The sequence below is a fragment of the Rutidosis leptorrhynchoides genome, chromosome 6, assembly GCF_046630445.1.
Source record: "Rutidosis leptorrhynchoides isolate AG116_Rl617_1_P2 chromosome 6, CSIRO_AGI_Rlap_v1, whole genome shotgun sequence".
Lineage (NCBI taxonomy): Eukaryota > Viridiplantae > Streptophyta > Magnoliopsida > Asterales > Asteraceae > Rutidosis > Rutidosis leptorrhynchoides.
The window spans coordinates 169654030-169670154 of NC_092338.1; the positions used below are offsets into that span (position 1 = coordinate 169654030).

General features: G+C 31.1%; 1 protein-coding gene across 1 annotated transcript; it reads right to left on the reverse strand.

Moving 5' to 3' along the window:
- Window positions 1-3992: 3992 nt before the first annotated feature.
- LOC139854243 (uncharacterized) lies at window positions 3993-4794 on the reverse strand. Its single transcript, XM_071843560.1, has 2 exons — window positions 4090-4794; window positions 3993-4001 (listed from the first exon to the last, which is right to left on the reverse strand). The coding sequence occupies exons 1-2, from the start codon at window positions 4792-4794 to the stop codon at window positions 3993-3995; spliced, it is 714 nt and encodes a 237-aa protein (XP_071699661.1).
- Window positions 4795-16125: the final 11331 nt, after the last annotated feature.

Consider the following 16125-nt stretch of genomic DNA (forward strand, 5'->3'; position numbering starts at 1 on the left):
AACCATATAAAGATTAAGTTTAAATTTGGTCAGAAATTTCCGGGTCGTCACATACAGGTCCCTATTAAGATAAAATAAGTGCGCTAAATGGTTAGCTGCCAACAAAAACAAGGAACGATTGCAAGGTGGGCGTCAGCGGGGGCTCGAAAGCAACAGAGATATCATTTCCCGTCGTCTGGGCAAGAGAAGAGGATTCATTCATGGTCATTGAATTAAAGGAACAGGTTTTGTTTTTTGTTTTTTTTTTTTTTTTTTTTTTTTTTGGGTAAAGGGTATTCACCCGGTAAATATATTGAAATAAATAAATGATACAAGGAAGCACAGGAACGACTAAAGAGACATGCTTCTAAATCCAACGGACCATAAAATGTAAAATCAACACTAACACTAAACCAAAACCAAACATAAACAGACCGGACAACACAAGGTATCTTCCAATCTGCCTTCATAGCCTGAACATTTTTGGTATTCTTCCAACTAATTGCCATAATCTTCATCCGGACAGTCGAAAAATAAGCTCTTTCACCTTGTCACAACCCATGGCCTTTCTCGAAAAAAGCTGCCTATTCCGTTCCTGCCAAATAAAATAAACCGAAGCTCCAAAAACAAGCTTTGCAACAATAATACTAGAGGTCATCTGTAGTGACCTGAACTTTTCCATGTTTATATATATTAAATGAAAATGTTATTTATATGATTAAGTGTTTCCATCATGTTAAGCAATCAAACTTGTTAAGACGTGATTAATTGAAATAGGTTTCATATAGACAATTGACCACCCAAGTTGACCGGTGATTCACAAACGTTAAAACTTGTAAAAACTATATGATGACATATATATGATTATATATATAGTTAACATGATATTATGATAAGTAAGTATCACATTAGGTATTTTAACAATGAGTTATATACATAAAATTGTGTTTATTGAATTAAGAAACTCGAAACGATATATATAACGATTATCGTTATAACAACGTCTTACTAATTACATATGAATCATATTAAGATATTGTTACACTATGTTTAATCATGGTAAATGATAAGTAAACATGTCATTATGTATATTAACAATGAACTACGTATGTAAAAACAAGACTACTAACTTAAGGATTTCGAAACGAGACATATATGTAACGATTATCGTTGTAACGACATTTAAATGTATATATATCATATTAAGATATATTAATATATCATAATATCATGATAATATAATAATTTAACATCTCATTAGATATAATAAACATTGGGTTAATAACATTTAACAAGATCGTTAACTTAAAGGTTTCAAATCAACATTTACATGTAACGACTAACGATGACTTAACGACTCAGTTAAAATGTATATACATGTAGTGTTTTAACATGTATTCATACACTTTTGAAAGACTTCAAGACACTTATCAAAATACATCTACTTAACAAAAATGCTTACAATTACATCCTCGCTCAGTTTCATCAACAATTCTACTCGTATGCACCCGTATTCGTACTCGTACAATATACAGCTTTTAGATGTATGTACTATTGGTATATACACTCCAATGATCAGCTCTTAGCAGCCCATGTGAGTCACCTAACACATGTGGGAATCATCATTTGGTAACTAGCATGAAATATCTCATAAAATTACAAAAATATGAGTAATCATTCATGACTTATTTACATGAAAACAAAATTACACATCCTTTATATCTAAGTGTTCTTCATAAATTCTATAAGTTCTAGTTTCATAAAATCAAGAATACTTCCAAGTTTGCTAGCTTACTTCCAATCTTGTAAAGTGATCATCCAACTTCAATAAATCTTTCTTATTTACAGTAAGATATCTTTCTAATACAAGGTAATACTCATATTCAAACTTTGATTCAATTTCTATAACTATAACAATCTTATTTCGAGTGGAAATCTTACTTGAACTTGTTTTCGTGTCATGATTCTGCTTCAAGAACTTTCAAGCCATCCAATGATCCTTTGAAGCTAGATCTATTTTTCTCATTTCCAGTAGGTTTATCCACAAAACCTGAGGTAGTAATGATGTTCATAACATCATTCGATTCATATATATATAACTACCTTATTCGAAGGTTTAAACTTGAAATCACTATAACAGAGTTTAGGTAATTCTAAACTTGTTCGCAAACAAAAGTTAATCCTTCTAAATTGACTTTTAAAATCAACTAAACACATTTTCTATATCTATATGATATGCTAACTTAATGATTTAAAATCGGAAAACACGAAAAACACCGTAAAACCGGATATACGCCGTTGTAGTAACACCGCGGGCTGTTTTGGGTTAGTTAATTAAAAACTACGATAAATTTTTATTTAAAAGTTGTTCTTCTGAGAAAATTATTTTTCTTATGAACATGAAACTATATCCAAAAATCATGGTTAAACTCAAAGTGGAAGTATGTTTTCCAAAATGGTCATCTAGACGTCGTTCTTTCGACTGAAATGACTACCTTTACAAAAATGACTTGTAACCTGTAATTCCGACTATAAACATATAATTTTTCTGTATATATTCATAAACTTAAGTTCAATATGAAACCATAGCAATTGGATTCACTCAAAACAGATTTAAAACGAAGAAGTTATGGGTAAAACAAGATTGGTTATTTTTGCTTGTTGTAGCTACGTGAAAATTGGTAACAAATCTATATTAATCATATCCTAGCTAACTTATATTGTATTATACATGTATTCTAATATATTATGTAATCTTGAGATACCATAGACACGTATGCAAATGTTTTGACATATCATATCGACCCATCTATATATATTATTTGGAACAACCATAGACACTCTATATGCAGTAATGTTGAAGTTAGCTATACAGGGTTGAGGTTGATTCCAAAAATATTTATATAGTTTGAGTTGTGATCTAGCCTGAGACGTGTATACACTGGGTCGTGGATTGATTCAAGATAATATATATCAATTTATTTCTGTACATCTAATTATGGACAACTAGTTGTAGGTTACTAACAAGGACAGCTGACTTAACAAACTTAAAACAGTAAAACGTATTAAAAATGTTGTAAATATATTTTGAACATACTTTGATATATATGTACATATTTGTTATAGGTTCGTGAATCGACCAGTGGCCAAGTCTTACTTCCTGACGAAGTAAAAATCTGTGAAAGTGAGTTATAGTCCCACTTTTAAAATATAATATTTTGGGATGAGAATACATGCAGTTTTATAAATATTTTATGAAATAGACACAAGTAAATGAAACTACATTATATGGGTGAATGATCGAAGCCGAATATGCCCCTTTTGCTTGGTAGCCTAAGAATTAGTAAACCGATCTACTAATTGACGCGAATCCTAAAGATAGATCTATTGGGCCTAACGAACCCCATCCAAAGTACCAGATGCTTTAGTACTTCGAATTTGTTTTTATCATGTCCGAAGGATTTCCCGGAATGATAGGGGATATTCTTATATGCATCTTGTTAATGTCGGTTACCAGGTGTTCACCATATGAATGATTTTTATCTCTATGTATGGGATGTATATTGAAATATGAAATCTTGTGGTCTATTATTATGATTTGATAATATATAGGTTAAATCTATAACTCACCAACATTTTTGTTGACGTTTTAAGCATGTTTATTCTCAGGTGATTATTAAGAGCTTCCGCTATTGCATACTAAAATAAGGACAAGATTTGGAGTCCATGCTTGTATGATATTATGTAAAAACTGCATTCAAGAAACTTATTTTTGATGTAATATATTCTTATTGTAAACCATTATGTAATGGTCGTGTGTAAATGGTATATTTTAGATTATCATTATTTGATAATCTACGTAATGCTTTTTAAATCTTTATAGATAAAATAAAGGTTATGGTTGTTTTAAAAATGAATGCAGTCTTTGAAAAACGTCTCATATAGAGGTCAAAACCTCGCGACGAAATCAATTAATATGGAACGTTTATAATCAATATGAACGGGACATTTCATCATCTTCCCTGATATCGTATCAATGCTAGAAAAAAAATTTTGCCATGAAGGGCCACCCATCGCTATTTTTGAAAGACTTTTACTATAATTCCATACCTGCGATGCATATGTACATTCAAAAAACAAATGTGAATGCGAATCAGCAACTTGCGAACAAAAAGTACACACACTCGAAACACCCGAATTGAATCTGGTTTCCCATGCTTGCAATTTATCTTGTGTCTTCAATTTTTCACACATAAGAAGCCAAGTTATAAACGCATGTCTCGGTACACAGTTAGCAAACCAAACAATGTTATACCAAGAGACCACCGGTTGTCGAACACGAATTGAGTCCCATAAAACACCAACAGAAAAATCTTGTAGATCACCGTTATAGTTTCGACATTTAAGCTGATCTTGTCGATCATTCAACACAGGGCTGCTCATGCTTTGCAATTGTGGATATTTTGTGACCCACTCATTTGGCCACACCAAGCAGCCTCCTATACAAACATCATGAACTTTTTCTTTTCTTGTGAAACCAGCACGAGTAATATCCCTATAAGTAATAAATTGGTTAAGAGGCCCATTATCACTCCATATGTCATTCCAAGCAAACGCAAGTCTACCGTCCCCAATTTTAACAATAAATCGAGCTCGAATGCGCTCACTAATAGCAAGAAGTTTTCTCCAACCCACACTTGCCCCAGCAACACACGGAACATCCCAAAAACTCATTCCTTTAAGGCGGTACTCGTGAATCCATTTAACCCATAGAGAATTCTTGTTCGTTATAAGATGCCAAACATGAGAGACCATTAAAGCAACATTACAGAGAATTCTTGTTCGTTATAAGATGCCAAACATGAGAGACCATTAAAGCAACATTACACTCTTTCAATTGTTTTACTCCCAATCCACCTTCAATCTTTGGTAAACAAACAGTTGACCATCGTACCTTCGCCTTACCCCTTCTCATATCCCCTTGACACCAAAGGAAACCTCGCATTAACGCTTCGATTTCCTTTATAATAACATCGGGAATGATAAAAACTGATTGCCAATATAGTTGCACAGAAGTAAGAACAGAAGTTATGCGTTGGACTCGACCTGCAAACGAAAGAAATATATTCTTCCAGTCTTGGATCTTACATTTTACACGATCGACCAAAACCCGACAATCACGATAAATTAAGCTTGATGACACTAACGGTACACCTAAATACTCAACTGGAAGCTTCCCTTCCTCAAACGAAAGAATACCAAGTATAACCTCCTTTAACCTTTGTGAGACATTAGCAAAGAACATTGTACTCTTAGCCATGCTCGGAGCAAGGCCAGAACACTGATGAAACTCATTTAGGTCTGTGGCAATGACCCTAACCGATTCAGTATTGGCATGAAAAAATAGAAACAAGTCGTCCGCAAAACATAAATTAATTATCTTCAACTTCTCACACTTTGGATGAAACCGAAACCTGCTTTCCTCCTTTAAGCATCTCTGAAGAACTAAAGATAACACCTCCATGACCAACGTACAAATACGGCGACATAGGGTTCCCTTGACGGAGACGCCATTTACCTTTGAAATAACCATGAAGCTGACCGTTAATTGCAATTGAGAACGAAGTAGAATAGACGCAAGTTATGATCCACTTAACCATAATATCCGGGTAACCAAACAAACGAAGAGCGTTTTCCAAGAAACTCCAATCCACCGTATCATATGCTTTTTGAATATCAACCTTAAAGGCACAACGTGCAACACCCCTGTCCGTATGATAATCCTTCATTAGCTCTTGTGTAAGAAGGATATTATCAGAAATCCTTCTACCAGTAATAAAAGCCGATTGATTACAACCCACAACTTCATCTAAACTAGACTTAATGTGAATCGTAATAATTTTACTTATACATTTATAAATCACATTGCAACACGAGATAGGACGATAGTCGGATACTTTACTAGGAGTCGTAACTTTTGGGAGGAGAGTGACCACCAAGTACTTTTCTCAATGTTGCTCTGAACAATAAGTTCCAGCGTGGTTGGTATTCTTGTTTCGTTGACTACCCACCTCACCCGGGTTCGAGTCCTTAAATTTTCTTTGTTTGAGAGGACTGTGGGTTTTGAGTACTAATACGGAGTATCTATGTAAATAGATACTTTGTTAAATTTGCTTTACCGTACATTTTCTGTAATTTGTCATATGTGAAACATTCAGTTTCCACTTCCTATTCCTGCTCATACATACATTCAACAGATTAACTTAATTTCCTGTGTTTAATGGAACAGTTATGCAATATAAAATGATGTCAAATACTCTACGCAAGCTCCCTTATTTAAAATCAGTTTATTTTGATCACCACCCTCGTAGCTTTGAGTTCATTGCATCCTTTGCAGGTGTATGAATTATGATGCTGCATTAATTATGGTTCAATGTTATATTTTTAAGGTGTCTATTGTAATGGTTTATCGGGTTGTTAGGGGAGACTTGTTTATAGATAGTTCTCGTTTAGTGAGTTGATTTTTAGGTGCGAGCTCCCGCGTTTACTCCCATTTATTTGTATTCTATGTTGAGGGTGTTTTCCTTTGGAAAATGACCTCGTTTTTAAATGAGTTTTCGTTATTTTTACCGGGAAAAAAAAAGTTGTCTATTGTACTCCCACTACTGTTACTATTTTAGCTAGTTATATGTTCAGTTTTCTTTCTTGATGACATAGGGGTATCAAGTCTGTTTTTTAGTTGTTTCTATATGTTATCAATTTATTATCAAGAGAAGGTATTAATATCATTAATTTTATGGATACATCGTAGCACAATTTTGTATTACTATGATTTGTTGTGATTGTGGGGATTTTTTTGGGTGTAATGACTGTACCGCAACAATGTTGTGGGAAGAATGGGTGTAGTGATCAATGTTGTGGCAGAGGGCAAGCATGAAGATTTGGGTGATAGTTGAAACACCATTCACGCCCCATAATAAACTCGTCAAATAAAATCACCATTAACCAGGTGTCAAAAACGAAAAGAAGCTCCTCCAAATATGATGTGGCATATGAGTTGGCAAAACATTTTACACCCTGACGCCGTTAACGCTGACGTCCCCTAATGCCTCAGGGGCGTCAGTCACAAAATTGACGGAAAAAAGGTACTTGTCAGGGGTTGTGTGAGCCAATCAGAATTTATGATTAATTTTTATATATGATTAATTTATTTATTTTATACTCAACTTTCAATCATATTTTACTACAAAATCTTTTCACTCACCCAAATTTAACACTCACCACTATTTAACTTCATTATCATGTCACAGTTAAAAATCCACTTTTTTATCTGACTCACTACATGTCACCACTAGGATTAATGGTGGTCGTTGTACAATAGTCGCAGTGGGCGTTTTCACAAGCTACCTTATCCAACATGCGTTTTTGTTTCTAAACATTAATAATATATCATTAGAGTATTATATCTCAATATGATGATGTACATTGACCAATGATGTTAGTTATGATCCTAGTGATATAAAAATACATGTTTGTTCATCCACTTGATCCACTTGATCACTCTTTTGAGGAATGCAATACTATGTTTTCAATATTTAATTTTCTATATTGATCAACAGGTATCTTAACTACAAACACTGAAAATAGCAATTGAATAGAGTAAAAGTTTATTGTGAAACTACAAACACTTAAAAAAGTTAGTTTATTGTGTAATTTTTTGAACTTTTAACTATTCAAGTAAAATAATAGAGGTTTTTCTTACCTAAGATAGGAGCTAGAATATTTCGTTGATGCTGGTTGATCTTCATTGATAATATTCGAATATTACTAACTTTTGTTTTGTCTTTGTTTTGATGAACATATATCATGTGAGAGTGACTACACTTTTAGATGGAATTTTTGCCCGACACACAACAAATAGTAAAAACGAGAATAAAAAGTATGCGCTTCACTGCGAGGTGGTTTGGTCGTTAACTGAACGTTAAGAAAACGGTTAGTGGGTTGGTTAACGGCTGGTTAATTGAACGGTTAAAAAACGGTGAACAGTCGGGTAATTAAACGTTAAAAAAATAAAGGAAAAAAAAAACGGAAGGAAAAAAGAAGTAAAAACTAATTATAATTATAATATAATTAAAAAAAGGTTTTTAACAAAAGAAAAGTATCAAAATACCTCCAAAGTTGAGTGTATTTAGTAGTATGCCATTGTGCATAGTTTCACTCTCACCAAAATTAGTATTATTGTTATTGTTAATGTTAATATAAACCAGTACACAATGACTCGTGTTCTTATAATTCAACTTCACAGTTGAGTTAAAAGTAGATATCGTAATGGTCATCCGATCCAATAGATATCTATCTGATCCACCCACTTCATGATGGGTATGGATGAATCTAATAGATATGAATACGGATATGGATAAACTTAAATAAATATGGATATGAATATATATTTTATGAAAAGTTTCATCCATGAATATATCTATTAACAACCAAAATACATATACAAATACATACATAAATATAGATATATGCTTACATATTCACTATTGAAAATGCATTTATCATTATATTAACATTTTGCTTTTAACCTTATTAGTCATGATATATTACAATATAATATGTATATCTAACAAAATAAACATACAAATTACATATTTAATTTTTTATAATCCAATTTTAATAGTAAATTTATCAAATGGCAATTGCCCTGACAGTATCATGGTGACCCTTTTAACCAAGAGGTTGAGGGTTGAAGTCCCGTTGTGAACATATTTTGTGGATTATTGTAAATATTCTTGTAAAGTGTGTGTGAGTTTGTCTTTCAAAATAAAAAAAAATTTAATAATAAATTTAACAAATTGTGTTCTATTTCGACAAAGACTACATATTTTTGTGGATATATTTTAATTATATTATGTTATATTTATTTTTGATATACAACATTTCCGTTTTGATAGCATATTAGTAAATACTAGTGAAATGACTCGTGAAATCACGGGTTTGTTTAAATGAAACAGTTTAATGATATGTTTTAGATATTAAGTGAACGTAAATGCTAAAGTCGTATAGTTTAATGACCCGTGAAACCACATATTCCCACTAAGAAACTTGTCGTTGTTTTTACTACATTTAGTCAGAATAATGAACTACATTTATTCTCTCACCACTTTCTGCCAATTTTCATCACAATTATTATTTTTGTTGTCATAAAAGCTACATTATAACATTTTTTGAGACTTGTATTTCGCATATGCTTCATATATTATACAATTAACATGTTAATATTTTTATTAAAAATAGTTAATTATTTTAGTGACATCATCATGAGGGATTATAAATTTTTTTTCTTTTTTTTTATTTTTTTTAAACTTAGATGATCATTATTTATGAGAATATCATTTTAGAGATTTATATTATACTATAAAATAATTTTTATGCGACCAATTGAATAAGAGTTAAATGTAATGATTCTTTAAATAATTATTAAAATCAATTTATATGTAAATTAAACATTCATTAAACATGCCCTTAAAATCATTAGTATTATTCATGCCCTTGTGAATTCCATAATTCCGTAAACTGATTATAGTGGGAATCACTTTATATTTTTTAAAGCTAGTCCGTATCATTTTATGGTAATATTTAGAGTGTTGCCAAATTTATAGGCATGAATAGTTAACTAACAATATAACATCAAATTAAATTATGGATAACAATAAATCTTTATTATTAATTGCTACATATACGGAATCTCTACATATAGTTAAGTGAATTTCAATTAACTTAAATAAATAAAAAAAATATTTAATTAATGTTAATGATATTATCAAAATGTTAGATTTTTTTCTTTTTATTTATGATTTTCTATTAATAAAGAAATTAGGGTAATAATGACATCATCACTATAGGATTTTAATAGAAACTATAGAATAGATAGATAACAACATTTTTTTAATTAGATTAACCGGCTGTCCGGTTTAGATGGATGAACATATTGATATATACGGATCCATATCCCCCGTATAATCATCCCTACATATATACGGAGTATCATAGATTATATATTACATATATTGATTGATTGAGTAAATGATAGTTGTTACGTTTTCTAAAATTCAACACATACAACTGCTAGGGTTTTGATTTGCGTATAGGGGTTTACACTTCATACGATTTCATGGATAATATTGCTTATAATGCCCCGTCCTAATCCATCTGGACGAATACATTATATTTGGTTACATCGCGAGGTACTTGACCTCTATATGATACATTTTACAAACATTGCATTCGTTTTTAAAAGGCAAACTTTCATTACATCGAAAGTTGACGACATGCATATCATTTCATAACATATCCAACTATAATTGACTTAATAATAATCTTGATGAACTCGACGACTCGAATGCAACGTCTTTTGAAATATGTCATGAATGACTCCAAGTAATATCTCTAAAATGAGCAAATGCACAGCGGAAGATTTCTTTCATACCTGAGAATAAACATGCTTTCAAGTGTCAACCAAAAGGTTAGTGAGTTCATTAGTTTATCATAAATAATCATTTCCATTATTTTAATAGACCACAAGATTTTCATTTTCATTTCTCATAAATATACATCTCATATCAGGCATTTCGCAAACTGCATAGAGATAAAAATCATTCATATGGTGAACGCTTGATAACCGAACTAACAGGATGTATATAGAATATCCCCATCATTCCGGGACTCTCATCGAAGATGATAATCGAAGTACTAAAGCATTCGTAACCCGAATGGGACGTGTCAAGGTCCATAGATCTATCTTTAGGATTCACGTCAATTAGGGGCCATTTCCCTAATTCTTAGGCTACCAAGCTAAAAAGGGGCATATTTGATTCGATAATCCAACCATAGAATGTAGTTTCGATTACTTGTGTCTATTTCGTAAAACATTTATAAAAGCAGCGCATGTATTCTCAGTCCCAAAAATATATATTGCAAAAGCATTTAAAAAGGGAGCAAATGAAACTCACTATACTGTATTTTATAGTAAAAATACATATGACGATATTGAACAATGCAGGGTTGGCCTCGGATTCACGAACCTATATCATTTATATATATATTAACACACATAATTGTAGCCGAACAAATTAGTATATTATATCTTAAATTATATATCTTATATATTTTGTTTGTATATTCATTTAAAATAATTAATATTTAGATAGTTTTATATATATATATATATATATATATATATATATATATATATATATATATATATGTGTGTGTGTGTGTGTGTGTGTGTGTGTGTGATTAGTATTATGTTAAAAATCAATAATTTGTTATATGTAAATATTTATATAATTAATGTTAATACGTTTATTCTATAATTTTATGTAATACTAATATATTATGTATCAAATATATTTTTATGTATCTAATATTTCTTAGATAAATAATGTTAACAATAATAATAATAATAATAATAATAATATCTTAATAATAATAATAATAATAATAATAATAATAATAATAATAATAATAATAATAATAATAATAATAATAATGATGATGATAATGATAATGATAATAATAATAATAATAAGTAAATAAATAAATTAATAAATAACTACCTCATAGAAGTAGCCCTTAAAAATGCCCAAGTCCGGGTTAGAACCCGCGACGTCCCACTAACCCGATAACAACCTAAACGTCTTTGGTTCATCAACATAAATCATAACCTCACGATCATCAATAATGATCATCAATATCTTAACCGATCGTCATCATCATTAACTTATTATTTCGAGTATCATTATTCATTATCATATATCATATATTATATATTATATATCATATATCATCATGTGTAACATCACCACGACATCATCATCGTCATGATTATCATATACTGTGATCATGTGCCCATCATCATATCCACCCATAAACATCACAGCATAAACCTCTTCATAATCGCCATGCATGAACATGATGAACATCATCATCATGTTACGTATATCATTATCATCTCACCATCATTATCATACTTAAATTACTATCATGATCATAAACTTCACAGAATCATCATCATCTAAACGATCTTCTTCCATCATCAGTGTCAATATAACCAATCTATGGCATCATCATCATCTTTCATCACTAAATTCGTCAAACATTAACTACATCATTATTCGATTTTTATTTCATCATCCTAATAACCCTTAAACTAGAATTAATGGGAGGCTCAAAACCAATTAACCAAACCCAAAATTTTTAACTAATCCAACGACTAATAGGCAAAAAACATGCTGCAAGTTTTACGGCCCACTAGAAATCCAAATAAACAATTATGATACGGCCCTAGTTGAATTGTTAAAAGTAATCGGTCCACATTATTGGTTTAATTGATCTTGCAGCAACTTATAATATCAATTAATATTACCCCATTATAGACTTATGTGGGGGTCATCTTTTGTCGGCCAAAAAGAAAAAGGCAGTAATATTTAAAGAAAGACAGAAGCAACGTGGTACACAGCAGTAACAGCCGATTTTCATGAGATTAATGGTTCGGTGAGGTTGACAGTTGGAAACAGAAACAGAAGGACGACGTGTAGCAGCAGTGATTACCTTTAATTAGCGATGTTGGATGGCCCTTGATGGTGGTGAGGTTTGGGGTTGAATACAAATTGAAACCGAAATAGTGGAGTGACGGCTGTGTGTGTTATAGATATGTTTTATGGCTGTAAAGGCTGCAAAGGCTGCAGTAGTAGTAGCAGCAATATTCAAGGATTAAAATATCAAGTTTGAGGATGGTATTTGGGGTCCCTTCGAATAGAAACAAAAAGCACAAAAGTCATTCGATCAGTAGTAGTAGTAACAAAAAAAATAAATGATGATGATGGTGTTTGGTTGACAATGGTGGTGAGGGTGATATAAGGTGGATGTCGACGTGTTGTTGATGGTGGCCGAAGGTGGTGATGGGTTTGGTGAGGGTGGTGAATGGTAGTGATCTTCGTGGTGGTTTAGGTGTTTGTTTGATGGGTTATAATGGTGGTGGTTGTCGATGAATACAAACAGGAAAACATTAACGAGTTATGGTGGTGTTTAAATGGGTTTCGAGCTCGTGATCAAACAAGAAAAAAATTTGGGTTTTGGTTTTGGTTTTGGTTAACGAATTGCAACAGTTACATTCGTAGAATAGTGATCAAAATGGTGGTTTTGTGTGGTCTCGAGTAGTATATGAAACAGATAGTAGAACCAATGGTGGTGGGTTTCGATAAAGGAGATGGTTCGATGGTGGTGAACCGAAAGTGGTTTAAAGATGGTTCTCGAGGATGTTTAAATGGACAACACAGAAGTAGAATGGCAGCAGTAGCTACACTTCATTGAAACAACAAAACAAGGGTTGTTGGCACTTCGTTGTAGTAATTAAACAAGGGTTAGGTTTACGTTCAAGAGAATAGAAAGAGAGAAGATATATAGAAAGAGAGAAAGAGGGTGATTACTGGTTGTTTATTATGGTGGTTCATGGTGGTATAAGGTGGTGTCCTTGATTCACTCGATTAGAACACAGATAGGAAGTTAATAACCAGTTTTGTGGAGGTTATGGGTTGTGTTGGTTGAACCATGGATTCAATGGTGATCATTTTCTTGTATTGAATGCATATATATATATATATATACATATATATATATGATATCATATGTTGATACTTAGCAAACAGAAATATCTAATAATTATATGTAGTTATATATTGTAGATAGTGGAAGTGTGGGACAAACAAACAAAAACAGTCCATAAATTTAAATCTCGTGAATGTAATTTGGTAATATGTTACCAACAGTTTTCACGGGGTGTGTCCATTGCTAAACAGTTACGGCTAATTTAATTCGGAAAAATCCCATATTTTAAAATTAAGTCCATTTATTTATTTCAATCATTATCTGTTTAAAACCTGATCAAAAAGATTCGATAATTACTTATTTTCTGTTTCAATTTATATGTACGGAGTACAAAAACTTATATTGATAAGGTAACAAAAATATTTATCAAAACTATAATCTTTTTAATCAAATTTTGGACCAACTTTTATTTTAAAACTTCATATATATATATATATATATATATATATATATATATATATATATATATATATATATATATATATATATATATATATATATATATATATATATATATATATATTAGACCTATTTTAAAAATAATTAAACGTCAACCGAAAGTTACAGACATTTACCCTTTAAGCTCAAAATTTATTATATTTAATATACACTATGTATATATATAAACAGTTTTAAATAACAAAATTTACTACGCAAATAAATATATATTAAATAATTAAATTAAATATAACAATATATATATACAAGAAATATACATATAAAATAATAGTTTTTATTACAATGTATTTTAATTTACATATTTATTTATAACAATGAATGTATATAATAGTTTATTAATGTTCATGTTATTATATATATTATACATATATTTATATATACATATATTTATATATATCCACATATTTACACGCAATGGTTCGTGAATCATCGAGGACAGTCGAAGGTCACATGAATATATGAAAATAGTTCAAACTTTTTGAGACTCAACTTTACAGACTTTGCTTATCGTGTCGAAAGCATACAAAGATTAAGTTTGAATTTGGTCAAAAATTTTCGGGTCATCACAGTACCTACCCGTTAAAGAAATTTCGTCCCGAAATTTGATTGGAATGGTCATGGTTGACAATAAGTATGTTTTCATGACTCATACCAATTGAAATTAGAGTTTTATCATCAATGGGTAATATAGATAAAACAATTCGCTTAAGTGAAGAGTACGAGTGAAGCTATCACAAAAGAATGAAATGTGAAAAGTAAAGTTTCGTCATATCTTTTGACGTAGATAGGGTCGATTTCCGGAGTTAGGGATTTAAAAGAAAATCTTTGTAATAAGATTTGGTTCTTAAGGAAATTAGAATCCTTCTTGGTTAAATGCGATGAACTGTTTCGATTGCTCTGTCGAATATTTCACTATAAATCTACTCCATTCGTTTCCTTTATATTTTAGAGTTCCATCCTTTTGTTTTCTCTTCCCGACTTTAAGTCAAGCGAATAATGGTCCAGATTTCATAGATATGAAATTCGAAATGAACATAGCTAATGTTTCAAGAGAGAAATTGTAATAGTACAATCTTGATTGGTTAAATTACCAGAATTCAAGAGAAAAGATAGAACTATCAAGAAGTATGTTCTTGATATGTTTAAAGATTAGGTATAATGTAAGAGTCGTGTAAAATGGCACATGATGACGTTATGGTCTGTGAATCATTATGTTTCATTAGAAACTCAGCATGACTTACTGTAATATAGTCACGTTAATCAAGTATCATTATATTATACTAACTCATGCTTCAGTTCCAAACACTACTTCAATAACATTCATATTTTAAGTTCTAATTTTTCAGAATTTAGAAACTAACACAGTTTCCTTTCTGATGTATCACTAATATCGCGAAGAGATAAATGATTTCAGATAAGAATAGTTATGAAAATATCCTCAGAAATATCGAGGATATTTATAATGAAAGATACGATGATATATTAGGATTTCTAATATCGATGGATGATGATGAAGATTTGTTCGTAAAAGTGTAGATTTTAGGAGTAAGGCATTCATTAATGACTTCAGCAGATACTGAATCATTTGGATTCTTTGAAGACAGGTTTAGTCTTTGTGATTTATCCACAGCCTCCTTCATAGTTTCGCATAGTCCATTTTCCAGTAATTGGTATGGCAATTTTTGTTACAAGATGTAGATGAATACATGATAGAGTTTCACTGAATACATAAAAATGATTTGTCGAAGAAACTTGTGCCAAAGATACTGAAGTTGCCGGCACGTTTCCTGCTAATATGGTTGAACATAAAAGGTTCTCCGGTAATGATGACGAAAAAGGCAATTATATATATCACGGTTATAATAAGGCTAATCCGAATGAAAGTTGAAGTTGATTTGTTGGAGCTGTGACAAAATTGGCTAATTTGAAAAAGAGTTGCAATGTTATTTTTGGTAATAACAATGCCAAAGGAGCTAGCACAGACACGTGTTAAACATTTACTCAGGTTCTGAGTAT